At 43.0% G+C, this 27,631-nt stretch overlaps 4 protein-coding genes and 2 long non-coding RNA genes across 15 annotated transcripts; 3 read left to right on the top strand and 3 right to left on the bottom strand.

The window, feature by feature from the left end:
* Positions 1-539: 539 nt before the first annotated feature.
* hfp (Poly(U)-binding-splicing factor hfp) lies at positions 540-6,435 on the top strand. The gene is made up of 5 exons (XM_017078255.4): positions 540-677; positions 1,517-1,610; positions 3,966-4,260; positions 4,491-4,994; positions 5,056-6,435. Exons 1-5 carry the CDS (start codon positions 675-677, stop codon positions 6,071-6,073), a joined length of 1,914 nt encoding a protein of 637 aa, XP_016933744.1. The 5' UTR covers positions 540-674; the 3' UTR covers positions 6,074-6,435.
* LOC136116851 (uncharacterized) lies at positions 571-17,051 on the bottom strand. Its single transcript, XR_011603936.1, has 2 exons — positions 15,834-17,051; positions 571-1,015 (listed from the first exon to the last, which is right to left on the bottom strand). It is a non-coding gene; the product is annotated as an uncharacterized lncRNA (long non-coding RNA).
* LOC108012814 (protein zer-1 homolog) lies at positions 6,793-12,552 on the top strand. 4 transcript variants are annotated; one of them, XR_011603931.1, is made up of 10 exons: positions 6,793-7,117; positions 8,514-8,870; positions 9,238-10,049; positions 10,106-10,230; positions 10,289-10,460; positions 10,514-10,675; positions 10,735-10,896; positions 11,102-11,581; positions 11,645-11,901; positions 11,960-12,552. XR_011603931.1 is itself a non-coding variant. In XM_017078254.4 (10 exons), the coding sequence occupies exons 2-10, from the start codon at positions 8,570-8,572 to the stop codon at positions 11,804-11,806; spliced, it is 2,292 nt and encodes a 763-aa protein (XP_016933743.2). In that variant the 5' UTR covers positions 6,794-7,117; positions 8,514-8,569; the 3' UTR covers positions 11,807-12,552. The 4 variants fall into 4 exon arrangements, 2 of the variants coding, with proteins under 2 accessions (XP_016933743.2, XP_016933742.2); XR_005014105.3 differs by having other exon boundaries at positions 6,794-7,117; positions 11,645-11,897; positions 11,956-12,552; XM_017078254.4 differs by having other exon boundaries at positions 6,794-7,117; positions 11,102-11,251; positions 11,336-11,581; positions 11,645-12,552.
* Positions 14,496-27,631, top strand: stet (stem cell tumor). 3 transcript variants are annotated; one of them, XM_017078256.4, is made up of 7 exons: positions 14,496-14,681; positions 14,737-14,829; positions 14,961-14,984; positions 15,053-15,229; positions 26,062-26,292; positions 26,350-26,761; positions 26,824-27,631. In XM_017078256.4, exons 1-7 carry the CDS (start codon positions 14,511-14,513, stop codon positions 27,171-27,173), a joined length of 1,458 nt encoding a protein of 485 aa, XP_016933745.1. In that variant the 5' UTR covers positions 14,496-14,510; the 3' UTR covers positions 27,174-27,631. The 3 variants fall into 3 exon arrangements, with proteins under 3 accessions (XP_016933745.1, XP_016933747.1, XP_016933746.2); XM_017078258.4 differs by lacking the exons at positions 14,496-14,681; positions 14,737-14,829; positions 14,961-14,984; positions 15,053-15,229 and adding an exon at positions 24,343-24,493; XM_017078257.4 differs by lacking the exons at positions 14,496-14,681; positions 14,737-14,829; positions 14,961-14,984; positions 15,053-15,229 and adding an exon at positions 25,431-25,566.
* On the bottom strand, positions 17,279-24,272 carry LOC108012818 (uncharacterized). 5 transcript variants are annotated; one of them, XR_011603935.1, is made up of 6 exons: positions 23,881-24,193; positions 21,806-22,330; positions 21,245-21,753; positions 20,493-21,062; positions 19,249-19,870; positions 17,285-18,060 (listed from the first exon to the last, which is right to left on the bottom strand). It is a non-coding gene; the product is annotated as an uncharacterized lncRNA (long non-coding RNA). The 5 variants fall into 5 exon arrangements; XR_011603934.1 differs by having other exon boundaries at positions 17,279-18,060; positions 19,249-20,127; positions 21,245-22,330; XR_011603932.1 differs by having other exon boundaries at positions 17,286-18,060; positions 21,245-22,330.
* robl62A lies at positions 24,982-25,727 on the bottom strand. The gene has a single exon (XM_070995505.1). It carries the CDS (start codon positions 25,627-25,629, stop codon positions 25,315-25,317), a length of 315 nt encoding a protein of 104 aa, XP_070851606.1. The 5' UTR covers positions 25,630-25,727; the 3' UTR covers positions 24,982-25,314.

Here is a 27,631-nt window from a genome sequence, read left to right as displayed (position 1 = left end):
ATACGTGGTAAAATATTTTTGACAAAGAATACTTAATGATGATTAACGCCAAACTTTAAAGCCGTTCAGCTGGGATTTTTGAAATAGAGGTGGAGAAACATCGATGTTATCAAAACAATCGAAGAGGAAGAAATAGAACTATCGACGGATCGGAATAATAGTGCTCACATAATCCCACCGATAAATTATTATAAAACAGGGTGTATATTTTAGTAATACCCTCTTCTCACAGAGATCCATCCGTTGAACGGATGGTCCATATAACGTAATTTTATAGAACATATTCTTAGCTTTGCCGATCTTTAGCCCCTTCCCCACATATATTCCATATTAAGGAAAACAATTTTACTTTTTTAACAAAAATAACCTTACCTAATTACCCAACATTGTTAAAATTTTTTATTTTTAATATAGTAAATAATTTTTACAATAATAATGTTTAAATGTAAATCATAAACTTTAGTAACAATATCGGTTGTGAGAGTTGCCAGACTATGGCTTATATCGATAGTCACAACAAGCAATCGATAGTTAAGAAAAGTGAAAACATCGACCAAAGTTCCACCACTATTTCGTATCCATCTTGACAAAAAATTTTCGCAAAAGAAATAAGTTAGCAAATAATAGCGTTGCGGGTAATAAATCGCCACAATAACAACTGGAAAGCAGCGAGCATGGTTAGTACTAGCGAATTCAGATGAAGTTGCACCCGAAAGCAGAGTTTTCAAGTGGTTCTCCACATCGCGTGTTTCGGTTAACTGTGAAATTTGCGCATTTTTTCGGTACTTGGCCAGTGGCGTTGCAGTGAGCGGTTCAGGGGGTTCCATGGGGACACTGAGGGTGTTCGTTGTTGGGGGTGGAATCGATGGAGCACCCCTTCGTGACCTTGCATCCATTTGGAAGTAGTACGTCACAATTGCGGACCCTCGGCGGATGTGTATCTATCCGAATTAACACCACGCGCTCTCGCACCTCCGGTTTCGTACAGCCCTTTGGTCCCATAGACGAATTTTACCTGAAAAAGGGAGGGGACACAAGTGAGATGTAAAGAGTCTTTTTAGACCATATTGTATAAAACCCTCAATCAGTACAGATAACTGCCATATTCGAAACCCAAACATTGAAAATACATTTAAAGACCAATAAATGATCCAAATATCGCTCAAGACCTAATTATTTGACCATATGGTGAAACCTTTTTATCTGTTAGCAAGGTCATATCGGTTAAAATCCCTTTTTAGTGATAATACTACTAGTGTCTTATAGAAAAGACTTTTTGAAAACAGCTCATAGTATCTATTTCGGTGATATTATACATATAATTTTGTAATTTAGTTTATTTTAACTGATTTCTGTGAAAACAGTGAGAAATAGTGGGATCATGACAAATAAATAATGCTTTACAAACTGTTGTTTTCATTTGAGAAACTAATAAATATAATCATATTCCCTTGGCTAGAGGTTGTAAATATGAAAACATTTTACTTAACCCCTTTCAACCCTCTTTATCCTACAGGGCAGCAACGACAGAGCATCGAGATCACCGCGTTCGGATGATCAGCGCGAGATCAGCGATATGCCGGCCACCAAACGATCGCGCTCCGACTCGGGTGAGTTTCCCAGCTGTCCGTCTATAAATAACTATGTATTATGGAAAGATAACCGTGGCGATCAGCACATCGCCCCCAAACAAAAAAAACAATAAACATGTTGTGTATGTCTGAGAACAAGCTTGGCACGTAGGTTAATCAAGAATCCAACAATCCACGAAACGGAATCCACGAGGAGGAGCCACGGCCTTCCGAATTGTATTGTATTTTTTGGTTGTCCAAGCATAAAACATAAGCACATCTTATATTTTCTCTCCTACTTTGTATTTGTACTCTACTCTACTCCGTTGCATCTAAGGGCAGCACTGACGCCACTAAATAATCGGTTTTTCTTTTTGTTCTGCTTAAGTAATTGCAGACTTCATAAACGCACGATGAACTCTAACTCAGACTGTGAGGTGTGAGGTGAGGTGAGAGTCAAACAAATCGATTTGAGAGTCAGTCTATCGCCAAAAAATCGAAAAAGGCGCGATCCCCAGTCGATAAACGAAACGAAAACGATTACATATATGCTAAATAACGAAAGCGAAAGCGCAATGAAATGCGTATGCGTATTGTTGTTAAATCTAGGGCATCAGTGAGTCCTGAAAACAAAACCGAAACCGAAACGAGTCGACGAATCGCCAGAACTAATCCAAAATGCATATATAACTATTATCTCTCTCTTTCTCTTTCTTCTATATCTCTCTTTTTTAGTTCTCGTAAGCGTTTTTCTCCTTTTAAGTTTGTTCCGCCTAAGACATAAGTTTTATCGAGCTCAAGATCGAGTTCGCAATCGAAATCGAAAACGAGGTATTCGAGATCGCGGGTATTCGAGATCGAGAGAGAGATGACCAATTAGATAACTCCACTACTACTCTACTACCAATCTACTACTACTACCAATCAGCCACAAAACAACCAAGCCCAACCAGTACATCGACATTAATCCGCTTCTAACCACCTCGCCACCACGTCGTCGTGTGCCGCCAGCCGGGGACTGATCCGGGTCCCGATCCTGAGATTCCCGAGACTCTGATTCTGGCTCCGGTCCTGTCCTGGTTGCATTTACATTAAGTACCAATGATTTTGTGTTTTGCCTTAGCTAGTTCAGATCAACCAACCAATCGTCCGTCCTGTCATTTGTCCGATTTGTTAAAATGGGGTACCAAGCATCCAACTAATCAGTCTTTAAGTAAACGATCTTTCCGATCAACATCCGCATCTACTAATTCAATAAACTAAGACCCATGGGTCTAGCTCCTTACGAGCTTCTATCTTCCTAGAAGAAACATTAACAGTGGGTAGATAACAGCTTTTTGTAGGTAGGGCGGTGGAGAACCTAACCAACTTAAACATATTGTTGCTCTTATTATCGTTTCAGCGTCTTGTTTTCTTTTTTTTATTTTTCTCTTTTTATCACTGAGCAATGTAAAATGTGTGTGACCCTTCTTCAAGTCAGTTACCGCGCCCCCAACTCATGGAAATCGAATACGAAAACCGCACCTAAGGTTGCTTATAATTTCTAATTTTTATAAACTACTCGCCAGAGCTGAGCACACACGAGGAGATCGGCAAATCCCCAAGGGCCCAGCCCGCGCTTTTTTGTTCTCACTTCACCTGGAGGGGATTCCCCGGATGTCCTGCTGTGTGCCCAGTTCGCCTTGTCCAGCGGATGAATTTTGATTTGATATACATTACACATAACCCGACACATTACTACCTCCTATTTTATATATGTATATGGTATATGTATATATGATAACCACACTTGCATCACATACACTACGTATATCAATCAATTGCCTACCGATAAGCGAATATGTTTTATTTGACGGGAGCTTTCTCTTTTTATTCTTGCATTTTCCAGCCTTGACAAATAAATGACAAAAACTCAAGCCCCTCTGCATAAACGATAGACTCATAGAAAGACTCTCATCCAACGCAAAAGAAACGAAAAGTGAAATATGCATTAAACTTAAGTATCCAATAATCAATGATCAAGTTATAGCGACATTATGTACCGATTGATACCCATCGATACGCGCTCCAAATATCCCAACTGATCCGCTCGAGGAGCCACTATATGATTAACAATTTGTTTTCTTATTTTTTCCTTTTTGTCTTCATCTTTCTTGCAGGCAGCAGGCAGTTTTTGTCTTTATTTAAGCGGTTTCAAACGCAATCTCTTGACCAATTTGTCTGTCCCATGCCAATTATGCCTTCGGAAACAGGCAGAAAAAGAAAAATACCGAACAAGTCAAATGAAAAGTCGAATCGAATCCCAAACAAATTGCATAGCTGATGATCGATCAACTGAACTGAACTGAACCCTCCCCCAGTATAAGATGCACTAATCCCTCTTCCCAATTCTAGGCAAGTCCACGGATTCGAAAATTCCCTACCTTTCGCAGCCCCTGTACGACCTCAAGCAGACGGGCGATGTCAAGTTCGGTCCGGGCACTCGATCGGCGCTCCTCGGCCTCTTGGGCGGCGCCCTGCCCAAGCTCTCCTCGGAGCAGCACGACCTGGTCAGCAAGGCCAAGAAGTACGCCATGGAGCAGAGCATCAAGATGGTGCTCATGAAGCAGACACTGGCCCACCAGCAGCAGCAATTGGCCACCCAGCGGACTCAGGTTCAGAGGCAGCAGGCATTGGCACTTATGTGCAGGTGAGCTAGAGGGTTTCTGGGCTAATACTCTAATATACTGGATGATGCATACTGTAAATGCCTGGCGAAGATTGGCACCCACGACTGCTGCTCCGCGTTACTGGAGGCTGTCGATAGGATTTCAATCGCTGTGCCCTCTTAGCTGATAAGATCTGACTCCAACAACCATCAATTCCTTTAATTTGTCCCTTTATAAAGACACCAGCAACTAATTAACCTTCCCTTTACAGAGTCTACGTGGGCAGCATTTCTTTTGAGCTCAAAGAAGACACAATTCGCGTGGCCTTCACTCCCTTCGGTCCAATCAAATCCATCAACATGTCTTGGGATCCCATCACGCAGAAGCACAAGGGTTTCGCCTTTGTGGAGTACGAGATTCCCGAGGGCGCACAGCTGGCGCTGGAGCAGATGAACGGAGCCCTGATGGGCGGCAGGAACATCAAGGTAGGACGACCCAGTAACATGCCACAGGCCCAGCAGGTGATCGACGAGGTGCAGGAAGAGGCCAAGAGCTTCAACCGCATCTACGTCGCCTCCATCCATCCCGATCTGTCCGAGGAGGACATCAAGAGCGTCTTTGAGGCCTTCGGACCTATCCTCTACTGCAAACTGGCCCAGGGCACCTCCCTGCACACGCACAAGGGCTACGGCTTCATCGAGTATGCCAACAAACAGGCCATGGACGAGGCCATCGCCAGCATGAATCTTTTTGATCTGGGTGGACAGTTACTGAGGTGAGTTGGTATTACTTGGAACAACAAAAATCCGGTGATCTAATGAGTCTATTATTTGCAGAGTGGGTCGCTCGATTACGCCGCCGAATGCCCTTGCCTGTCCCACAACAAACTCCACTATGCCCACGGCCGCGGCAGTGGCTGCAGCGGCGGCAACTGCCAAGATCCAGGCCCTGGATGCGGTGGCCAGCAATGCTGTTCTGGGCCTGTCACAGAACACTCCCGTCATGGCAGCCGGCGCGGTGGTCACCAAGGTGGGAGCCATGCCAGTGGTTTCTGCAGCCACATCTGCGGCTGCTCTGCACCCTGCCTTGGCCCAGGCGGCACCTGCCCTTCTTCCGCCCGGAATATTCCAGGCACCCTCTCCAGTGGCGCCCAGTTTGCTGGGTGTTCCCGCTGGTCTCCAGCCTCTTCAGCCGGTGGTGCCCACTCTTCCGCCGCCCGCGCTTTTGGCCACACCCACTCTGCCCATGTCAGTCGGTGGTGTTGGTGTGGGCATAGTGCCCACGGTGGCCACTTTGTCAGTCGCGGAAGCCAGCAATGGAGCCGCCGCTGCGGCTGTACTCTCGGCCGCTGCGAATAACGCCGCAGTCACGGCAGCCAGTCTCTCGGAGAACATCAAGAAAGCACATGAGAAGCAGCAGGAGGAGCTGCAGAAGAAGCTGATGGACGAGGGCGATGTGCAGACGCTGCAGCAGCAGGAGAACATGTCCATCAAGGGCCAGAGCGCCAGGCAGCTGGTGATGCAGCGGCTAATGCGGCCGGTGGACTCACGGGTGATCATTCTGCGAAACATGGTTGGTCCCGAGGATGTGGACGAGACCCTGCAAGAGGAGATCCAGGAGGAGTGCAGTAAATTCGGCACCGTCAGCCGGGTGATCATCTTCAATGAAAAGCAGACGGAGAACGAGGACGACGACGAAGCGGAGATCATCGTGAAGATCTTTGTGGAGTTCTCGGCCGGCGCGGAGGCCATGCGTGGAAAGGAAGCGCTCGACGGCAGGTTCTTTGGCGGACGAAGAGTTGTGGCCGAGCTCTACGACCAGGGAATATTCGATCAGGGAGATCTGTCAGGCTAGAAGAGGGAGATGATCCCGATCTTTGTTCTGTCATTTTTTACGTAGCACCTAAAAACGAAAACGATGCAAGTTTATTTATTACGCCAGTCCGGAGACAACCGACCATTGTTGAGCGGCGCGGCAGCCAGATTACAATTATGATTATGATGAGATGATTCTGCAACGCAGTGATTTAGATTTAAAGAGAGATCCCCGTAGCGAGGGGAGCGATTTTCAGTGTTTTTGTATTATTGCTTGCCCTCGGAACACCGAAAACCACAAAAGAAAGCCCAAGCAAGCACACAACGGCCGACTAACAACGTGTACATTTACATTTGACTAATTTCAGCGCTTACAAAATAAATATTAGTTTCCCATTAAAATTCGATTGTGTTTATATATGGGTTAAAAATTAAGTAACAAGGAAGGCAAATAAGGGAATAAATATCATCTATGTAGAATTTTGTATTTCACATTTAGAATGGAATATTTAAATAAATTTATATATATTTTAGTTTTAAAAAATCAGGAAATAAAATATATTTGAGATTCAAGATTTTGTGCTCAGTAAAAGCTATATATTTATTACTATTTATTTATTCCAAAATACACATTTTTCTGTATTTTGAAAACTTATAAATCTGTATATCGCCTTCTTGCCCATCTCTAGCGCACACATTAAAAAAAACTATCGATAGACCGATCGATTTTAAAATGCAAGTGAAGGTAATTTTCACCGTTATTCCAGTTCCGCCATCTGGTCACGCTGCCGAGAAGAAAGAAAATAGAAATCAAAATAATGAAGTGATTTCCATACGAAAAACGCGAAATAGAAAAACAAATAGCATTTGCTGGAGCTTAAGTGCCGCGGCTAACGGTAAAACGCTGTGCAATCGCGTGAAAAACTCGCATTTCGTCAGTTCGGTGGCAAAAGCAAACAAAGACAGCAGCAGTGGCCGAGCAAAGGCAAGGAAGGAAAAGTCAAAGGCAAAGACAAACGCAAAAGCAAAAGCAGCGAGGGATTTTTGGAGGCTGCTTTTTTGGGGCGACATTAAGAGATAAAAGGTACAGAAAGCATGGGGACCCACGGGTTCGAAATCGGATTGTAATGGATCCGAGATAAAAATATCCGGACAGCTGTTCCCTAGCACTTTGGAGTTCCGTGCTATTCAGGTTTTTCCGATTTGTCTAGTCGCCCAGATAAGCCAGACAGACTGACGCTTTTTATTGTGTTTTTTTGAGCTTTTTTTTCGTTTTCTTCAATAACTACGCACCCACACACACGCAAACATTTTGTTTGTTGGCATTTTTTATTGTACATACTTGTGATAGTTGATATATGTATGTGATCCGTGGAACTTGAGATTGTCTTTTGCGCATACACACACGATATAGATTTACACTTTGTTTTGGTCTTTGAATGAGATTGCCCCGAGATTATAATCCGTATATCCCTATCTCACCTGGCCAATTAGATGACCCTTGGTTATGTAACGCTATTAATGGCTATCGGAGCCCAAGAACTGAAAACAGATTAAAGCCAAGAGGCACGTGCCTCTGTTTGAAAGTCTGGGCAAGATTGGCCAGTCACCAAGGCAACTCAAGTTTCAACAGTTGTAAGGTCAAGCCACTTCCCATAATCAAATAACGATAAGTAATGCCTATAAGATAAAGAATAATAATTAAAGACTTTATAACAACAGCAAACACTTTCTCTTAAGCAGATCACAAAATTCCAACAGAAAGGGGCTCCATTACAAAAACAATTAATAATGTTTGTAATCTTAAATAGAGCTGATTTCAATTAAAGGTCAAATCACTTCCCTAGTGACTTGCAATCTTAAAGCGAAATTAAGTAAAGAGTCAAACTTTTCAGATGCCATACTTTTTAAAGTGTATACTTCTTTAACCATCATTTTCTTATTTGAATCAAATAGAAAGGTCGAACCCCTTTCTAAACGACAAACAAACTATACCTCTATAAATTGTTAAACGCACTAAATGGGATAAACTAAAGCCTGTCTACAATGGTTTTTATTGGAAATAGTTTTCAGTAGGAAACCTGTTTTCAATTAAATTTTATTATCAACCGTATAAGATCGATTCTATAATAATCATGATGTCATAAATTTGTGGTTTTTTAATATGTCAGAAATACAAAATATAGGTATTTTTAATAATTGAACAGATTATTTGAATTAACACGTGCAATCCCTTTCATAAGAACTATTGTACGAAAATTTAAATGATGCTCGATTCAAAAAAGGCAAGTATATTAATTATTTGCGACCAAGTTGACGTTGGTAATTTATAAATATGACAAATAAGAAATTTAGAATTGGGAAAATGAATAGTTTTTTATTTGAGGCGATGATGAAATGTGTAGCGTAGGCCAAATACCCAAACAACACACTGTAAGCTTCCGATGATTCATCGTTCCCACATCTCCATTTTGTTCCAGACAACAGGGGCACCATTGAGGCACCACTGGCGGAGCACAGGAACTGCGGCCCCAAGATGAGCTGCAAGGTGCGGCTGATGGAGGACGGCTCGCTGGACGAGGAGCCGCTGACCCTCAAGGAGATCGCCTACCAGAAGCTGTGCAACAACCTAGACATAATCAGCAGCCATCGCTTCGATGGCAAGCGTGGCCTTAATCCTGGCATCGTGCTGCCCAACGAGATCTGTGACGGCTTCCTGGAGAACTACCAGCGCTTCAATCGCCCCCTGGACGACAGCGTCATCCGCCTTTTCGAGGACACACAGCGCACATCGCTCAAAATCGTCAATCTGCGCAACAGCACCCTGAGCAGCATAGGTGAGCTGGATTCTTCGCATCCGGCGTTGTATAATTCCATTGAATAGTAATTGAACAGAATTCACTCGGAGATCATGATGTCTTTCGTGTCCGTTTGTCGGATATTTAAAACCTTGTTTCAAACAAAATATTCCAAATCTTCCACACGTTGCTCTGAAGCCTTCAAATTAATCAATGGGAATCGGGCTGCATATGTAAAATTATGTAAATCTCTATGCACATAGCCTTTTGTTATATCTTTTAAAGCAATCTAAAAAGCTTCAACTCGTTGATTATTTCAGACAAATAAGTGTACTATCAATTCTGAATTTTGTAAATTTAAAAAAATTTGTTCCACTTATTAAAACCATGTTTTTAAATCTTTCAGGGTTGGAGACCCTTATGCGCCACAAGCTTTTCGCTCTGTCCATGTGGTATTGCGACATGATAACCGTGGGATCTCATCACCTGCTGGCCCACTACGGCGACAGCCTGCGATCCCTGGAGCTGGGAATTAGTTCCCATCTGCTGCAGTATGCGGAGCCAAACGAAAAAGATCCGGTGGACTTCCAATTGACCTGTCCCCACCTGCGGCGCTTAGTGCTGAACGGTGTGGTGATGCACCACCGGCTGCAGTTCGCCCACCTGCACGACCTGGGACACCTGGATCTGACCTCCTGCGTCCTGGCCAACTTCAGCCTGGAGGCTTTGGGTTCGCTGCCCAATCTGCACACGCTCATCCTGTTCAATGTGTGGCCAATTGCCAATCAGCTGCATGCAATCTGCTGTTTGAGGCGTCTCTGCACATTGGATATTTCCATCTCGAGCTCTGGGAATGGCCATGGCACCTACGATCTGCCCGATCAAACGCTGGAGATGCTGATGGACAACCTGCGGCACCTTACACACTTGGATATCTCGGGCACGAATTTGGCGGGCAACGGGGTGGCCACCAAGGAGTCGACGAGTGCCAGTTCCACGCCCAGCACCAAAATGGATCAGAACTTTGCCCTCACCGACATCCCGGGACTGGCGTCACGCACCCAGCGACCGCTGCAGTTCCTCGGACTCTATCACACGGCCCACTGGGCATGCAAAAGACACGATATCCCAGCTCTGGAAGTGGCTGGCGATGCCAACGAGCAGCAGATCCTCACCGCAGCTCGCTATTATCACGACAGACCAGTGCTACTGACAAGGGTGAGTCTGGAAATTGGATTGTTTAAGGTGATTTTATAATGTTTATATTGTTGTAGGTACTCAACGATCTGTACCATCTCTTCCGCTTCGAGAACTGCAAGGACATACACACAGCACTGGACGTTGTGCTCTCCGCCATGGACCGGCATCTCAAGTTCAAGCACATGCAAATCTCCGGCAGGTCGGTCTTAATATTAACATAAATAATATCCTTTTTTAATACGGGTATCCCTTTTCAGTGCCACACTGTTCTATATTGTAAAGGGCAGGGATCGCTCTAAGTTTGGAACACTGCTTCGCAACCACATCATTCGCACGCTGCTTAATGGCATGGAGATGCATCTCACCGACGACACCATGCTGCGGAATGGTTACCTCACTCTCACCCAGTTTCACATGCCAGTCGATGTGGTAAGGATTGCTCTGATATTCCATTGAATCGAGCTAATTTCCTGGTTTTTCAGCTCTTCGAGTACGAGCGTCTTATTAAGATCTTGCTGCACGGCGTTTCCAAGACGGAACAAGAGGGATTTGTCCAGCGCATAGCCATCTATCTGCTAAACACACTGGCTTGCCAAGTGGATGGGCGACAGAAGCTCTTTCTGGGCGAGTTGGGCGTAGTTAGTGTATGTCTAAATCAAACAAATTCAGCAGGAATTTATATTAATCGATGGTGTCTTTGTAGACCATGCTGACGCTGATCAAGGACCGCCTTACTCGCTCCGTCTTCGACGATGTGATGGAGGTGGCTTGGTCCACCATGTGGAACGTAACCGATGAGACTGCTATTAATTGTAAGAGATTCCTCGAAGGCCGCGGCATGGAGTATTTCCTCAAGTGTTTACATGTAAGTTTGGAAGAGATTTACTGTATACAGAGAACTGAGGATGAAAAGATTGAGTTCTATAAATCTATATTTATTGTCGTATTAGAGGAACTTCAAGACTTGCTGTGGGGAAGCGAAAATATGTAAACTCATTGATCTCATCACCAATTAGGATTGCTTCCTGTGTATTGAAACCTTTTAAACTGAACTGTATTTTCTGTAATAGACCTTCCCGGATCGGGACGAGCTGCTGCGGAACATGATGGGCCTCCTAGGCAACGTGGCCGAGGTCAAGTGGCTGCGGCCCAAGCTGATGACCCAGGAATTCATCGAGGTGTTCGCCCGCCTGCTGGACTCCCTAAGTGATGGCATCGAGGTGGGTGGTGCTAGTGCGAATTTGATGGCGAGATTGCGGGAGAGAGAGGTGGGCAGTGCTAACCATGCTAACCTGCGCTTCCAGGTCAGCTACAATGCGGCTGGAGTGCTGGCGCACATTGCCTCGGACGGAGCCGATGCCTGGACGATCAAGACGCCCAGCCGGGAGCACGTGCTGGAGCGCATGGTGGCCGCCATCCAGCGGTGGAACATCAAGAGCGAGCGAAACATCAACTACCGCAGCTTTGAGCCGATCCTGAGTCTGGTGCGCTGCTACGAGACGCCCCAGTGCCAACATTGGGCTGTCTGGGCCCTGGCCAACCTGACGCAGGTGGGTGTATAGCCCCCTAATCCTGTATAGAACTCTCAAGTAATTTTTGCACATCTCCCACAGGTTTATCCAGAAAAATATTGCCAGCTGGTGGAGCAGGAGAACGGCATCCAGATCCTCAACGAGCTGATCGAGCACGAAAGTCCCTACTGCGAGATCAAGCGAATCGCTCGCCTGGTTATAGAACAGTGCGACTCCGGATCGGATCGCATGGTGGAGGGCTGATGGCCAAGCGGATATGTAGGATAGCACCTTACTTTTAGGATTCGAGTTTGTTGTAATGTTTTTTTCTGCTTCCTCTGTTCCCCGTTTTAAGGCAAGTGTGCAAGTGTTATACTGTTCAAGAGATTCTCCCTTGACTTTTATGTTTACAGCAAGAGCAACAGATAGATGCAAGTTTAAGCTACGCGAGAATTAAGCAACTAAAACCTAATGAAGCAAAAGCAAGCAAAAATATTCGATAATTACATAATTACTAGATTATATATGTATATGATGTACCACATGTTGTAAGCCAGCGATCTTTTTAGGCCGTCAGAAGTGTAAATATTGTTAAAACCGGAAAGAGGAGGATAATAACTGATAGAAAAAGCAAGACAGCTGGAGATTAAATAAATCCTTAAGAATTGAATTCCCCTGGATCGATAGTTATTTTCTCTAGCTATATAGATAAACGTATTGAATTTAACTGTGCGATCTGTTCCTAGATTTGTGTTCATTATTCGATGCCCACTCCCCATTTTTTGTGCTTTCGCATCAAACACCTTAATCGCTCCAAGTTCTGGAGGATCGTTTTGCATAATCTAGCTATATAAACTAGACCCATAGAGACTAGACCGTAAGCACTGTAAATAATTGCAAGTAACAGTTTTTAAAAGTTCTGCGCTTGGCATTAAAAATATTTATAACATTGTATGTTATCATTAGTTACCTTATATTACGTATACATATAATTTGATTCGTAAGCGTCATCACGCCTGTGTCTTACACTTTCTTTTTACCATCCAAATAATTAGATGGGATGAGCGCTTTCACTCACATATTCCCTCTGTTGTTAATTTATAATCTTACAGTTGAACTTTTCTTTTGATTATTACATTATAACCATTACCATAAGTGGGAAAGCTAATTAGCTAACCTTAATCCAAACTCAGGAAACTCATAAATTTTCTATTTCAAAAAATTAACTATGCAGATCTAAAATGTTAACTGGTTTGAATTATAACTGGGAAAAACTTCTAAGATTTTAAATCTTTTTTAAACTATGTTTCAAGCTTTTATTGCCAAAAAAAGGAATACTCGAAATTCGGAGTGAAATGTTTAAAAGTTCGACTGTAATTATAAAGCATCACCATACAATCGCAACTTTGTAGCAGAGTGTGGAGTGTGGCAAGAGGAGAGCTTCTCCTTCGTCTTCATATGTATGTGGTATGAAATTTCAATAAAGCTGCATCAATGTATTGGAGGGTGTGAGTGTCGAGCTCTGGAATGGCGTCATTTGGCCCCGAAGAGGGGAGGGACCGGGTGGGTGGAAGTGGAAGGAAATGCCAACGGGTTGGAAATGCTTTCCAGACGGAGCGCATGTGCCGTGGGAATCCTGCATCCCCCAGAGAGCAGCCCTTAGCAACCCCATTCACCTGCTCTCTCTTTCGCTTTCCCTCCTCTCTATTTTGGCATTTCTCCCTTTAGTTGTCATTTTGCCGGTGGAAAGTTCGCTTGTTTGTTGTTGCCTGGATGTGAATGTGCAATATTTTTTAATTTCTGGGTGCCAGCAATACGGTAAAAAGCTTTAAAAAACAACATAATGTAAAGTTATATTCAAGAATCCTGTCCTTCAATAACAAAGAAAGCAATTATCCCCAGGGGTTAGCTAAAAAAACCCATCAAAAGTCAGAAAGAACGAAAGGAAAGCGAATTTCATTCATTTAGCCAACAAAAGCACTCAATCAATGCCAATTGCCTAGTTTAGTTCAACAAAATCAAAACAAAATAGTTCCGGCAATTGACGAGGCGTAAACAAAGTGCAAAACAATTGTTTGCCAGACGGATTCTGCGCAGTTTTCAGGGATTCCCTTCAGGATCAATAACCTCTCCTCATTGATAACAAGGAAATAGGGGAAAACGACAACAAACCGTTGCCTTGGCAATCAAAACAAAGGGCGCTTAAGGATAAAAAAATATTAAACAAAAAAAAAGAAAAAATGTTTGCCGGGCATGAAATAGACTAAGGTATTGATTACCGGCTTTAGCCTATGATTAACCGACAATTATTTTTTCTGGGCCCGCAAAGTAGTGCTACAATCCCAAACACGACAAATTGTAACAAACTGTTTTCACAGGCCCTAAAAACGGGGGTATTTGAAAATCAAATAAATAAATATCATTTCGACCTCGGCGGTATTTGAACCGCCACTCGAAAATCATAAACACGCGAGAAAACCACATCTCAACGCATTCGACCAAATCGGTGGTGGAAGCTCCGTCGCCCAAGTTTCAATTCAATCAAAAGAGCTTTTGGGGAAAGAGCTCGGGAAAAGCTCTGCACAGTGGCTCCAATTGGGGAAACTTAGACAACTAAAACCCGAAACGAATTTAGGAAGTATTAATAGAATACTTAAAATACACCACAATTATAATATTTTGTCTATCTAAATATTTGAAAAAAAGGCTTTGACTTATAAATAAAAGATTTTGTAAATATAATTATTTCTTTAAATAAAAAAAAAGTGGTTTGAAGGCAATTTCTTTTAATAACAAGTTTTGTTTTACGTTTTTTAAAGACTAGTTAAGAAGAATCTGAAAATCCTTAAATAAATGTCATATGATTCACAGCGGAACTTTAATCCCTACAATCACTGCCAATCTACAATATATCAACAAAACATACCCCTGATCCCAAGAACAAAACTGGATAGCCAGGAACAACAGGATGTGGCCCGGTTCCGAGCGAGGAAGCTCTCGGGCCCTGGAAAACCCAACCAGTCAGCAAAATGCCGGCGGTAGTAGTCAGCAGGAGACCCTGGCTGATATAGAACACATATCCACCATTGCCGGATCCCTGGCCTCCATTGGATCTATTTCGCACACCCAAATGCGATACGTAAGGTCTTGAAGAAGTTTTCAGTGCTTAGATCTATATATTTATCAATTTCCAGCAATGTACCAATGATGCCGGCTATGATACGGAACACACTTCCCTAAACTCTGACTTTGATGAGGCCGAACTACGCCGGGAATTACTGAGAGATGTGAGTTCCCTAAGGAAATTTTGAATTTACATTTTATTATAAATTTTCTAATGAAGTATTGAGCTGTATACATATATTTTGCTTATCTTAAATACCGTCCATAATATTTTCTGTTCTAACTTTATTTTTAGAAATGGAAACTGCTCTTCGATATGGTGAGTAAACTATTGCCCCCTATACCAAATTCTGCCCGGTTTTTATCATTACTTCTTCTCTGTTCCAGTTCGATCCCGAGGGTTTCGGCGAAATATCCGTCGAGGAGTTCCTGGTGGCCCTGAGGTCTCCGGAGTTCCTGTCCCAAGTGCCTATGAACAAGCGGGAGCTTCTTTTGGAGCGGGCCAAGAAGGCGAAACTGCCCACCGGACCCGGCTACGTGACGTTCCAGGACTTTGTGAATGTGGTGAGTGCACCGCAATTACAATCGCCACTATCCACTATCCTCCGGCCAACTGGCCGAGTAACCGGGTAACCAAAGTACCCAAGTTACCGTGCGTGTGTTTGTCCCTGGCTGCTCATCAACGGCAAACTCGATTTAAGTGCAAACACAGGTGCAAAGTACTCGGCCAGGACGACGACCAAAGTGTAGGCTCGTGTTCAAACAGAACGGACGGAGGACAAGGCTTCCTTCGGCCTGGCAAGAGCCACACTCTTGTTTGGCAAATGCAAAAAGTGCGCTTGGCAAATAAATGCAACGCTTACGGATACACAGTGAAAGAAATGGGGTTACTTTATAGAAGTTCTTAGTTCCAAATCATTTTATACGATGAAAAAACGCGATCTGTCCTACTTAAGCAACGCCAAAAGTTTGTAAAGGCCACAGCTTGATAGATAGTGTTCTCTGACCACAAGGAAAATGGCATGTTTTAAAAGCTCCCACCCACATATCAAATTTGATATCAATCGGACCAGAACTACTTATCAATTAAATTTTGAAAAAACATTGCATATCATATATATATATAGAACATTCCTAATTTTATACCAACGAATTTAGAATTACTTACAAACTTTGATAGGGTTTTTTCTCCAAGTACTCCTATATCTCCTTTGGCCCTTTCGCAACGCTTCGCTGGACATTTGAGTGTTTGTCCTGGTTACCTGGGGTCTGGCTATTTGTCCTGATGTGGTCCGAAAATACTGGCCAGGATCCGGCTGCCTTGGATTTAAACTCCGAGGCAGCTGCTCCAGCGGGACAAGTGACTTCTGTGGGGGTGGTAGCTCTTTTCTCGGCTTTGCCTTTGATTGGCAGGGCAATCCTATTGCATTTTGATTGATTCTACCCAGTTGATTGGCACGCACACAAACCGCACACGACAAAACACTCATGCATAATCAATTGCAAAGTGAATATTCCATCGCCTTCGCCTTGGCCCATTCGATTGTTTGCCAAAGTGTCCTTAAAGTCATGAATTAGCCAGGCTGGCATGTCCTTGTTTGTCCCTGTGTGTGGTGTGTGTGCCTAACGGTAATTGTGGATGAGACCCAGCCCATTCCATTCTTTGTGAAATGGATTTCCATTCACATTCCCCCGACGAGGACATTATTAGGTCCTTGTTTGGCCTGCTAATGCATTTGTTATTCCAATTGAGGGCTCTGTTTCTGTATCTTCCGAAAGGAATTCATATCTCCGCCAGCAATCTGAGATCCTTGTTGCCATCGTAGACAACATATTTCCACTTAATTATAAATTTCAATGATCTGCTGCCGGAGGAGAGCATGTGATGGAGCAGGAGTGCTGGAGAGGGATCGCAAGGAATGCCGAGATACGATGTCCGACCTGGCAATGCGCCATGCATAATGCAGGCTGATGATTGTTGCATTTTCAACAAAAGCTCGCACGTGACAAATCCTTTTATGGCAGCGCACAGAAATCGGAGTCGGGCGAGGATGTGGTTGTGGATGTGGACGTGGCCAAGACGAAAGACGCCACCGAGGGGCGCGATGTGTTGAACGTTATGACAACTGGAGGCACGAGGCTAGCTGGCGACTGTCGTTTGTCTTCTTACTCGGATCGGTCTGCATCTGGTCGTGGTTTGGGTTCGAGTTCGGGTTCGGGATTTCTTTCGCTGGCATGGGGCATCAGGCACAGCAGGCGGCGGCAGCCGGTCAAGAATCAATCTGCGGCACCATGGTCGTAGACGAACTGGGAATGCTCTCATGTGCAATACAATAAGCTATATAGGCAAGACTTGAGTAGTTGTGAATTTCATAGGGTTATAAACTTAATAAACTTGAAAATCTTGAACCTATAAAGTCCTGGGTTTCCCTATAAAACATATTACTCGTATATCCTATCTAAATGATAACATGCACTAAATCTTATTAATTAAAGATTAGTAATATTATTTATAGTTATAAATACCTAAATATATGATATAATTTAGCCAATAGTGTTAATTTTATAGGGGATTTGGATATGTCTTGCTCTTTTGAACAGTTTTTAAGTAACTGTAGCTACCTCATATTTATTTTTGTCCTAGGGCAACCTCAAGTTTCGTTAAACAAAAAAGATCTAATTGTGGTAGTACATTTATAGGGACAAGTATGTTGATGCTCCGACCTTGTCTTTGGCTGTAATGTCGTGTATTGCCTTCGCCAATTTTCAGTGACCCTTCCATTGAGGAGTATCCACTTTTAATTGCAGTCGGTGGTGGTGGGATCGGGCAAAAAGCAGGAACGCCGCCAAGGAGCATTCTTGCATTAATCAGAAAGTCAACGGAGCTGCCAGGCATTCGATCATTCGATCATAAACGAAAGCAATTGCGCACAACTGGCCAGCGAAGACGGGATGAGCTGAGCTGGGCTTCCACTGCCCGGTGGTGCGATGTGGTCCCAGTCTCCCATTCCCATTCCCAGTACCGATTCCTGTCCCGGTCCAACCCGATCCGGTCCAGTCCGTCCAACTGCCATTATCATAATCAGGAGACGCAGCTGGCAGACGCTGGACCAGCTGAATCTCATATCTGAACCTGTGCCAGTGACTGTGCCTGTGCCGAGCACGCACCAAGAAATTCCAGCGGCTTGTCTTGAATGGGCCAGGCCAACTGCAGAACGGTTGCTTCTCGGAGGAATGCCAGCCAGCTGCTGTTCTGATCTGCTCTGCAGCCTCTCCTCCTGGTGCCGCATCTCAGATCGGGTTTATTGAATAAACATTGGAGTGCCTGCATTCAGAAAAAATCTTTTTAATCGTTTTGTATTCGGCAAAGAAGTTGTAGAGTCCTGAAGAATTCTCTAAAAAAAAAGGAAATATGAATTTTAAAAAATTTGTTTAGATAATTCTTGGTATTCTTTTAAGTCTCTGAAATAGTTTTCATACTTCTCAAAATACCTCTACTTTAAAAATTAAGATGCATTTTCAAAAATAAATATTTCTGAGCTTTAAAAGTATGTTTTCAAATAAAGGATCAATGCGTTGCTATACTATACATATAAATTCTAGTCTTACGAAATATCGTTGATAATGCAGGATATTGTTTCTATGATATCAATGTAAATCTGATATGATCATTGTAAGTGTGATATGTTTTATAATAATCTTAAATCTTAAGCAATATAAAGTGCTACAAGTAAAATATTTTTCAGAATTCATTCGAGTTTCATAAAGCAAGTTTTTCCATAAAAAGGTACAAATATTTTGTTAAGACCACCTTCACAAGTTGAATTTCCCTGAGTGCTGTGATGCCCTCCTCACTTCAACTGCCTTCTGATCCAGCCTCCGACGAGGTGGCGTCTGCTGCCGCTGATCTCGCGGAGCGATAGACGGCGGAATCGGAATCAGATCAGATTCGGACTTTGGAGCCGCGAGTGCGACTTGGTCTCGGGTTTGATCTTGCTCTCGGGCCCCGAAGTAGGTGCAAAATGCCTTGCGCCTCGGACCCGGGGGAAACCAAACAAAACCTGGAGGCGATCTTTCGCGACGCGGTATTAAATCAATGCCAATCCATAAATGGCCTACGCGGCGCGTAGATTGAATTGGAATCTCTTGGCGATTTCATTATTCTGCAATAATATCGCGTAAATCGAGTGGGGCCACGATGAGATGAGCGAACATTTCTGGTTAATTATGAAGCGGCAGTTACTAACTCTTGACGGCATCTTATAGCTTATAGGGTATTAATTATGGGCTATTACACATTTTTCTGGGTTAAGCGATATCTATATTAAGAAGGCAGTTTGGTTCTCTATTATTACGATTGCTTAAGATTTAATATTGTTCAATAGAATGTATTGCCTTTTGAACTTGGACATTTTTAAGCCGAGTTCTTGAATGGATTTCAAGTTTATTGATTATAGTATTTTCTACTGCAAAATGAAACCTTTGATATTTAGAAATCTTAATAGGAGGCATGTCCTTTATTTTATGGATCACCTTGAACTCGTTTCTTAATCGAAATGTACTTAAGGTTCTCCCATTTTTACCTTTAATCGTTTTTCCTGCACTTTGCTGAACAAAAAAAGAATTTCATGTTTATTCCGTGATGGCTGCTTGACTCGTGAATTGTGCTCGAAGTCGACGTGACGGGGGCAAAGATGATGTCGCTGTCCAATGGGGTTTACTCACTCACCCACATCCTGGAGGTGTTTTTCGCCTCCACATCCTGCTGCAGTGGTTCTGCTCCTCCTCCTCCACCTACTCGTTTTTTGCTGCTGACGATGTTTGGTCAATGGTCAATTTGGCAGCCGTTTATTTTGATTGTTTTGCATCCGGGGCAAGGATAACGACGTGCACACGAAATGGACCAGGACCCAGACCCCGACCCCTTTCCTGGCCTTCCTGGCACTCCTCCTCCCCTTCTTCTCTCCCCCCTTTTGGCTGCGTTGCAATATTTTTGCCATCGTCACGGAATATTCACCGATAACCCAGGCGCAAGTGGTGGAGATTGGACTGCAACTGGAGGAGCGTCCTCTGTTTGGTATCCTGCGGCGTCATGTCCCGTTCACATATCTCGCAATGATCATTTTTGCATGTTTTTCCACCTGCAGGTGTTGGGTCCCATTTATTTGGTTTATGTGTCGTATAATCCGCGCGACCAAAATGTATCTACCAAAAAAGAGGAAATCGAATTTTTTCGGGCTAGCGGAAGAACTGCATTGTAATACCCTAACACTTGTAGTTGGCAATCAAATTAGATTCCTAGGCTGGCACTCTGTACAAAACAATATACTCACTTTATAGGGAGACAACTAATTACGTTGAATAAATTTAAATGGGGTGCGCACCTGACATTTACGACGACACCATAAAAACCCGAGCTTCTAGCTACTAGCCGGGGTCAATGAATGGCCACTGCACTCCTCCTACGCGTGCAGACAAAAAAATGTTTTAATAATGTAAATGGGTTCTCTATAATAATTTTTAAAATTTGATCCAATTATTAAAGCGCGGTTATTTAAAAAATATTCTTCAGAAATGTTTACAATTCCCAACCATTTTTTCTGTCTACTTTCTTCATGTGTTTATAATTAATTTGAGTTTGAAAGTATATAGAAACTAAATAATATTACTTAACTAAAAAACAATCCTAAAATATGTTATACTGACAAGATACAAATTACTTTGATTTAACTATAGAATTTTAAAACTTCTACCTTAGCTTACTACTCCAAGAAACCCATATATATATTATATTTTATTGGTAAATGTAGTAAAATCGGTTTCTTACTGTGTACTCCTTTGCTCCGTGGCCCTTCAAGCTCAAGTGCGTCGCATAATTGCCCGAGGAGGTGGAGATGGGCAGACGGAAGCCCAAGCACGGGGTGCGCATCATTAACCTTGCAACCTTTGGTGCGCTAATGAGACGGCCAGTGTCCAATTTTGACCACTAGACATAGAACACGCGTGGCTCGGGTCGGCACCTCATCTCCTCATAGAGTAGTCTTCTCATGGTCTATAGGCAGCTGATTCCGTCGCCGATTGCGGCTGCTCAGTGGATTGGAAAACTCCGCTGCGCTATTTGATTGTCCCGAGCGAGCGATCCGATATCCGATTTCCAGCACGCCCCTCGGAATCGCAAAGGTAAACAATGCGTGCGGCTCAAGTGGAAGTCTCTTACGGCTCACGGGTCCTTGGTCCTTGGTTCCTTCTGTTTTTTGTCGGGCAATGGAGGCACCATTTTTGCCAATCCTCAAACAAAGTAAGAGTGCCTCGCGTGTCATTCCATTTCCGCCTGCCTCGAATCGCAAATCAAATACAGCGTTTCGAAGGAGCAGCTGCCAGGAATCCGTGCTCCTTGCTTTTGCATACATGGAAAGAAAATTTAGACATAGAAATCATTATACATTGTGCACTATTAATGGATTCGTATAAAACAACATTGCTTACATTAACATTTCAGATGTTTTTTTAGATATGTACATATAACTATCACCTTAATAAAGACATTATGTAGTGCAAAAGTTTTTGTGTCTTCAATACCGATACAAATTGTGAAGTACTTCATTATTTTTCTGCCTGCACACGCATATCCTTAATCTTTACTTTTGCGAAATCTCGTATAGCTTTAGATTTGCAGCTCATTCAAAAGCCAACGGGCGGTGACTTCGTCTCAATCTTCATTCCATTCCCATCCCATTTCCCATCTCAACTCTCTTAGTACAAAAGACGGCGTCAAAGGGCAAGACAAGTTAAGGTACTCGTACTATATGGAACACTCGGCGATTCTGATTGCGATTGTGGATATGGAAGTGGCTGTAGATTGTGGAATTGTGGATGCCGCAGCTTGTGTGTGTTTATTGTTCTGGCGGCGGCGGCGGCAAATACAGGAAACTGCAGAAAGGTGCAAACGAACTTCCGCTCCAAATCAGTTTTCGATTTGCTTTTTCCTCGACTACGTTCCTGCTTTCCATATCCATTTCAGCTGCTGTTTGCACTTTCCTCTCTGTGTTTTTTTCCCTTTGTTTGGCACGCGCTTGGGCAGATGTCACCTGAAATGAAAATGAGTTGGTAAGTAGGGAATTTTCTGGCTTTTTAGCATACTCCTCCATCCTTAAATCAATCATCATTCGGTAGCCACGGCGGCTGAAAGCCTGATTACCCTGTAATTAGGCAGCGGGTTCGGCCCTGCCAAAAAAAAAACCAAAAAGAAACGGGGGAGAAAAACAAGCAAATGTGAATTTAATGAGTAAAAATGTGATAATTAGGCGGGACCCCCGAGGAGGCCGACAAAGGGCCAACAGAAGCCCATCCCGCATCCTTTCGTCCCCGGGCTAATTACAGAGCAGGCCCAAGTCATTTGGACAGACAAGTGCATCCGTTTGCTGTAATTGCCGTGTTTGTTTAAGATTCAACCCATGTTCCAGCCATGTTCCTCCACCTGCAGCGCTTCCCAAGCGATGCGAATTGCAAATTGAATTAGGCCTTGGCATAATATTGTCATTCAATTAGATCATCTCGTTCCCAGTCTCCAAGGTGTTTCGCCAGTGCAAACATCAACAATTCTGGAGCCGCAATCTCACAGACTTTGTCTTGCTCCTGGACATGCAAAATATGACATTTAATAAGCTGCCAAAGAAAAACAAAGTAATTGAGTGGCAGGCAAAATTGTACATTCACGGTTAATTGAGAAATGTTAGTTTATGAACACTACTATTAGTGGGAAGTTAATGTATGTTTAAGGCTGTCCTAGCCAGACTTTAACTAAGAATAGGAACATCTTAAAATATATATATTAAATTAATTTCGGTAAAGGCTGTCTTTACCAGACTATAACCAAAAATAGGAATGTCTTTAAAATATTTAAACATCGTTTAAAATTACTCATTTAATAACCTTAGTCATTAAATATCGGATTATAAGCATAACACAACATATGATTAATCAAAAACATTTCTTCCAAAATTTAAATGGTATCTTGCAATATAATGTTTAAAATTTAGTGTGTATACAGTACGGTTTCTACTTAACAAGACGGAACTTTCTCAGTGGAAGAGGTTCCTAACATGCATAAAATATGGAACATATATTTTCTGATAAATGTTTAAAATGGCTGTCCATGGTTTTTGCCTTGTGACCTCTGTGCCTACAGGCCAAATATTCGCTTTTGTTCTTTCATTAGCGAAACAGCAAGCACAGAACAATGTTAATCAAATAGCTCATTTAATAAGCAGCAAACCACGAGGACATTTTACATGGTCACCCGGAAATAAAGCCATTGGGCATGCATCATGCACCATGACCTCCTCATCCTCATCCTCCTTGTTCCTTTTTTCCCGGGCAGTTTATAAATATTGCTCAACTGTTTGGAATAAAAATGTCAACACGCCGGGTGAGGCCGTACGCAATGCATAATAGAGGGCCCACAAAAACCTCCGAACCTCTGAACGTCCGAACCACCGATCCTGTGGACCGCCAGTCCTCCTGCCACCGGAGCAACCGCCGGAGGAGATGTCCTTTTTTGCGCATAGCCACAGGCCGCAGGCAACAAAAAATACGGAAAACACATATCGCCGTGTTTGTGTGTTTCTGCTGCAACGGACGCAATTCAAAGGAATTTTTTGTGGCCCATAGAAAGAGCCGGCACCGTCGTCCTGTGGTCCTTTCCTCACCCCTCACTCCTCGCTCCCGTCTGCCGTTCGACCATGTCCGCCGACCCAATCCCGAGATCCCCCGCGTTAAATGTTTTGCGTCAATTTGTCGGCCTGTCCTACCGAAGGTGAATGAGGCGCAGATACACTTATGGGCAAAATTATAGTCCTTAAGGAAGAACATGTATATTTCAGCTTCCCTGAAAAGTAAAGAATTTTTTGATGAATGAATCACATCTTGATAGTCTATTAAAAAGGATTTCGATATGACCCAACATTTCAAATCAAGTTGAATTATAACAAAGTTTTTAAACTTTAAAGTATATTCAAAAATACTTTGGTACTCTGGTTTGAACTCGAATTTATTAAATTTTTTTTAGTTATCTAGGTTACCATAAATAAACATACTTAATTTTATTATAAAAAAAGGGTTTTTAACTTTTGTTAAGATGTTTGTTTGTCTTAATATTTTGCACACGACTGTACCGTATGCTTTTAGCACCGTTAAATGTCATGGCAGTCGCCTACCTGGTGACGTCATGCGGCGAGCAGGACTCCGACTCCTTTTCCCTTTTGCGTCCAGGATAATGACATTATCAGCCGCAGCAGCCTTCGTCCGCCAAACAAACGATAAGCAATTATTTGTTGGGAATACAGTTCTCCCCTATTGGCCCTGTTGGCACTTTGTTGTGATCGCTTGATCTTGCCGAAAGATGCGATTTGTCACCCGTTTACAATGCGTGTGGGTGATCGTGTTCCCATTGTTGACAACACAGATTCTCAGCGCCCTTTGTCTGCGAGTCGTAACAATTTAATACCCAGAAATTGGTCCAAATCGGAAGGGAAAGTCAACTCGGAAGTAAAATCGGACTATTTTTGATCTTGGCGTCCTCAATTAGATCAGCTGACGTTTTGCAACACTGTTTGGAAAACACTGTTCTCAATGGAATACTGGAATAGAACTAGAATAAGCGTGGAAAGCGCAGAGCGCGAAGAGAAACTTACGCACGCTGGCGGGAAAGTTGTAAAACCGCTCGTTTTTCCTCAATGTTTAAGTGTTAATTGTGCCTAATAAATAATAATAATGGCTATCTTATAAGGAAAACTAAGGAGTGTTGCACTCGAGTTGTAATTTTACCGCGTAAGTCGTTGTTTTAAGTGAAGCTTAAAAGTTGTGAGAAGTTACGGTTATAAATGTACTCACATAAAATACATATATCCCACGAAAACTACAGGAACCATGTTTACCTCTTTTAACTGCACTTAAATCTATATTTTATGTTAATTAAACGGTTGTTTACACACATACACTACACCTACGCAATGTCCAGAGTTGCCACCTGATTATTATTCCAGTGCCACAGCTTCCAGTTGTCAAGAGGAAATTTATCAATTAAAACAAAATTTGATAATTACTACCATTAAGGCTGGCCGACTAGTGCTGATTAACTAGAAGATACATAAATTTCCCCCTCCCAGACTGGCGGAAGTAACTATTTTGTGCCCTGAGGCCGTGGCAAGCTTTTAATTTGTGGCCTTTTTTCTTTCGCAATCGTAATCGGGCATTTTAATTGCGTGTAGGCTTCATTTGGATGCGCCGTCCCCACTTTTAATTAAACACAATTCACATTTTCCGCTTTTTGCGGATCTTTGCCCGCTTCGTGGTTATTTTTAATGGCCGACATCGGCATCTATGTGCCAACATCTTAATTACATAATAAACATAATTTAGTTTGGCCGGTCACACGCATAAATGTTATGTTCATAATTTTATGGCTCGTTTAGTTTTTTGTTTTCGGTGGGTTAAAGACAACCGGCGATTTGCAACAGCAACACCATTAATGAGCGAGCGAGACAGCAGGAGCATGTGGGTGTAATCAAGTTGTTTTTATCCTTTTTCCCTCTTTCCTTGTGTGTACACACTGTCCAGCCTGTGTATTAACCCTTCACTTGACGAGGGGGTTACAACACCACGGTCACAGTGAAAACCTCCTCCGGACTAACTAAAAATTCATGTTTACGGGTTTTCACCCGCAGGAAGCACAGCTTATCATCGGGATCCAAATCACGGACGCAACTCTGGGCCAATTTCAGGAAACTGGCGTGCAGGTGCTTCACAATCGACTGGGCGGTGGTCAGATCAAAGGATGTGTGCAGCAGACTATCCGTAGCGTTCTCCGACACCACGAATCCCTGGGCCTGCTCCGTAATCCGGTTCGTGTTGTCGTTGTTCCGCTGCACCACCTCCTCCATGGCCTTCAGATAAATTTTCGACATTTTTAAAGAGACTTGAAAAACTATAAATTGAAATTAAAATTTGTTTGCTAGTTATGACCAGTGATCCGTATTCCAATAAGGTTGTCAATAGACTGAAGTTCTACAGAGTTTTTAGTGATAGCTTTTTGAGTTTAGGGCACAGGCTTACTGGGATGGCAGCTTTATTGAAATTTGTATCATCACATGGGAACCGTTTTGAGGTGTCCTATTATAAACATTTTTTTAATTAAATAGCTACTACCTTTTTATACAGATCTCATACCTATAAATGAATATTGAATATCCATATTCATACAAAAATCCATTGACATAAGAAATTATCGAATTACCCTAGCTAAAAATGTCCTTCAACCTACAAAAAAGGTGTTTTCCCATAATTTTTCACATTTAATGAATCTTATTATTAACTTAACCCCTAAAACTTAATTCCAGATGAGCGGCAAGCGGACACGAAGCTTCAAATGCGCCGTACACCATCGAGATCGTGAAGTCTGCTCTGAAAACGATTTCCAGTTGGTGCTTAACGAACCGCCACTCTTTCGGAAAATGGTGCACGCCGTGGCCATGGAGATCCTGCCCGAGGAGCGGGATCGCAAGTACTATGCCGATCGCTACACCTGCTGTCCGCCTCCTTTTTTCATCATCCTGGTCACTGTAGTGGAGGTGGGTTCATGGGTTCTCCTTGAATATACCTTACACTTACATTATTTTCCCCCTCAGCTGGGTTTCTTTGTGTATCACTCAGTGGTCACGGGTGAGACTGCTCCAAGGGGACCCATACCTTCGGACTCGATGTTCATCTACCGCCCGGATAAAAGGCACGAGATCTGGCGCTTCCTCTTCTACATGGTGCTCCATGCCGGGTGGCTCCATCTCGGATTTAATGTGGCAGTGCAGCTGGTTTTCGGCCTGCCTTTGGAGATGGTCCATGGTTCCACAAGGATCGCCTGCATCTACTTTTCCGGAGTGTTGGCGGGCAGCCTGGGCACTAGCATCTTCGACCCGGATGTGTTCCTTGTGGGCGCCAGTGGAGGAGTCTACGCTCTGCTGGCCGCCCATCTGGCCAACGTCCTGCTCAACTATCACCAGATGCGCTATGGAGTCATCAAGTTGCTTCACATTCTGGTTTTCGGTGGGTTATTTGACTAGAGAGTTGCTCCTATAGATCATAATAGAACCTCTTTTCATTTACAGTTTCCTTTGACTTTGGATTCGCCATTTATGCTCGCTATGCTGGCGATGAGCTGCAGCTGGGATCTTCGAGTGAATTCGTGTCCATAGATCAGACGGAAACAGTGGTGGCTGTTTCGTATGTGGCCCATTTGGCAGGAGCCATAGCTGGCCTAACCATCGGTCTGCTGGTCCTCAAGAGCTTTGAGCAGAAGCTCCACGAGCAGCTGCTCTGGTGGATCGCCTTGGGAACCTACTCGGCGCTGGTGGTATTTGCCATCGCCTTCAACATTATGAACGGATTTGCCATGTTCAACATTCGCGTGGAGAAGATCCGGGTGACGGAAACGTATTTCAACGATTTCCAGGTGTGAAATCGCAGGAGCATTTGTTAAAGGATAACCAAAATTAATTCCTTATTTCGTATTTAACTGATATTATGCTTACATTTTGTTCAATGCGTTCCGTTAAAGTTTTTTATGGTTTTCGGACGTCGATTAAGTTTTGCGTTTATTGTTTTGTTAGCGCTGTATCTGTAGGATCAGATATATATATCCCATTGTATGCTTACGTGTCTTTCTGCGTAAATTATTTCGTTTTGTTTGCTAGTTAAGTACAAACATTATATCGTAAGAATTGTAAGAGAATATTTACAACAAATCGAACTGATTAGGTGTAACATAATGCTCAAGGAATTACACACTTTCTATATTTACTTAAATATAACTGCAGAATCACAAGACTTTATTTAGGAGCTTAGAATAAATCTCCCCAAGAAGCTGTAAAATACAAATAAAAAATATATATGCTTTGAGAGCTATATGGAAACCGA

This window comes from Drosophila suzukii, chromosome 3, assembly GCF_043229965.1.
Source record: "Drosophila suzukii chromosome 3, CBGP_Dsuzu_IsoJpt1.0, whole genome shotgun sequence".
NCBI lineage: Eukaryota > Metazoa > Arthropoda > Insecta > Diptera > Drosophilidae > Drosophila > Drosophila suzukii.
The sequence above is the reverse complement of the archived record's forward strand: the minus strand, read 5'-3'. Positions and strand labels throughout refer to the sequence as shown.

What these genes read in the sequence shown, in the direction of transcription:
- LOC108012814 (XM_017078253.4), top strand. Translation starts at nt 8,570, where the DNA reads ATGAGCTGCAAGGTGCGGCTGATGGAGGACGGCTCGCTGGACGAGGAG. An exon ending in CAGCACCCTGAGCAGCATAG is followed by an intron (nt 8,871 to 9,237) that starts GTGAGCTGGATT and finishes TAAATCTTTCAG; the next exon opens with GGTTGGAGACCCTTATGCGC. An exon ending in GACCAGTGCTACTGACAAGG is followed by an intron (nt 10,050 to 10,105) that starts GTGAGTCTGGAA and finishes ATATTGTTGTAG; the next exon opens with GTACTCAACGATCTGTACCA.
- stet (XM_017078256.4), top strand. Translation starts at nt 14,511, where the DNA reads ATGTGGCCCGGTTCCGAGCGAGGAAGCTCTCGGGCCCTGGAAAACCCA. An exon ending in GGAAACTGCTCTTCGATATG is followed by an intron (nt 14,985 to 15,052) that starts GTGAGTAAACTA and finishes TCTCTGTTCCAG; the next exon opens with TTCGATCCCGAGGGTTTCGG. An exon ending in TCCTGGTCACTGTAGTGGAG is followed by an intron (nt 26,293 to 26,349) that starts GTGGGTTCATGG and finishes TTTCCCCCTCAG; the next exon opens with CTGGGTTTCTTTGTGTATCA.
- hfp (XM_017078255.4), top strand. An exon ending in ACGATCGCGCTCCGACTCGG is followed by an intron (nt 1,611 to 3,965) that starts GTGAGTTTCCCA and finishes TCCCAATTCTAG; the next exon opens with GCAAGTCCACGGATTCGAAA. An exon ending in CTGGGTGGACAGTTACTGAG is followed by an intron (nt 4,995 to 5,055) that starts GTGAGTTGGTAT and finishes TATTATTTGCAG; the next exon opens with AGTGGGTCGCTCGATTACGC.
- robl62A (XM_070995505.1), bottom strand. Translation starts at nt 25,629, where the DNA reads ATGTCGAAAATTTATCTGAAGGCCATGGAGGAGGTGGTGCAGCGGAAC.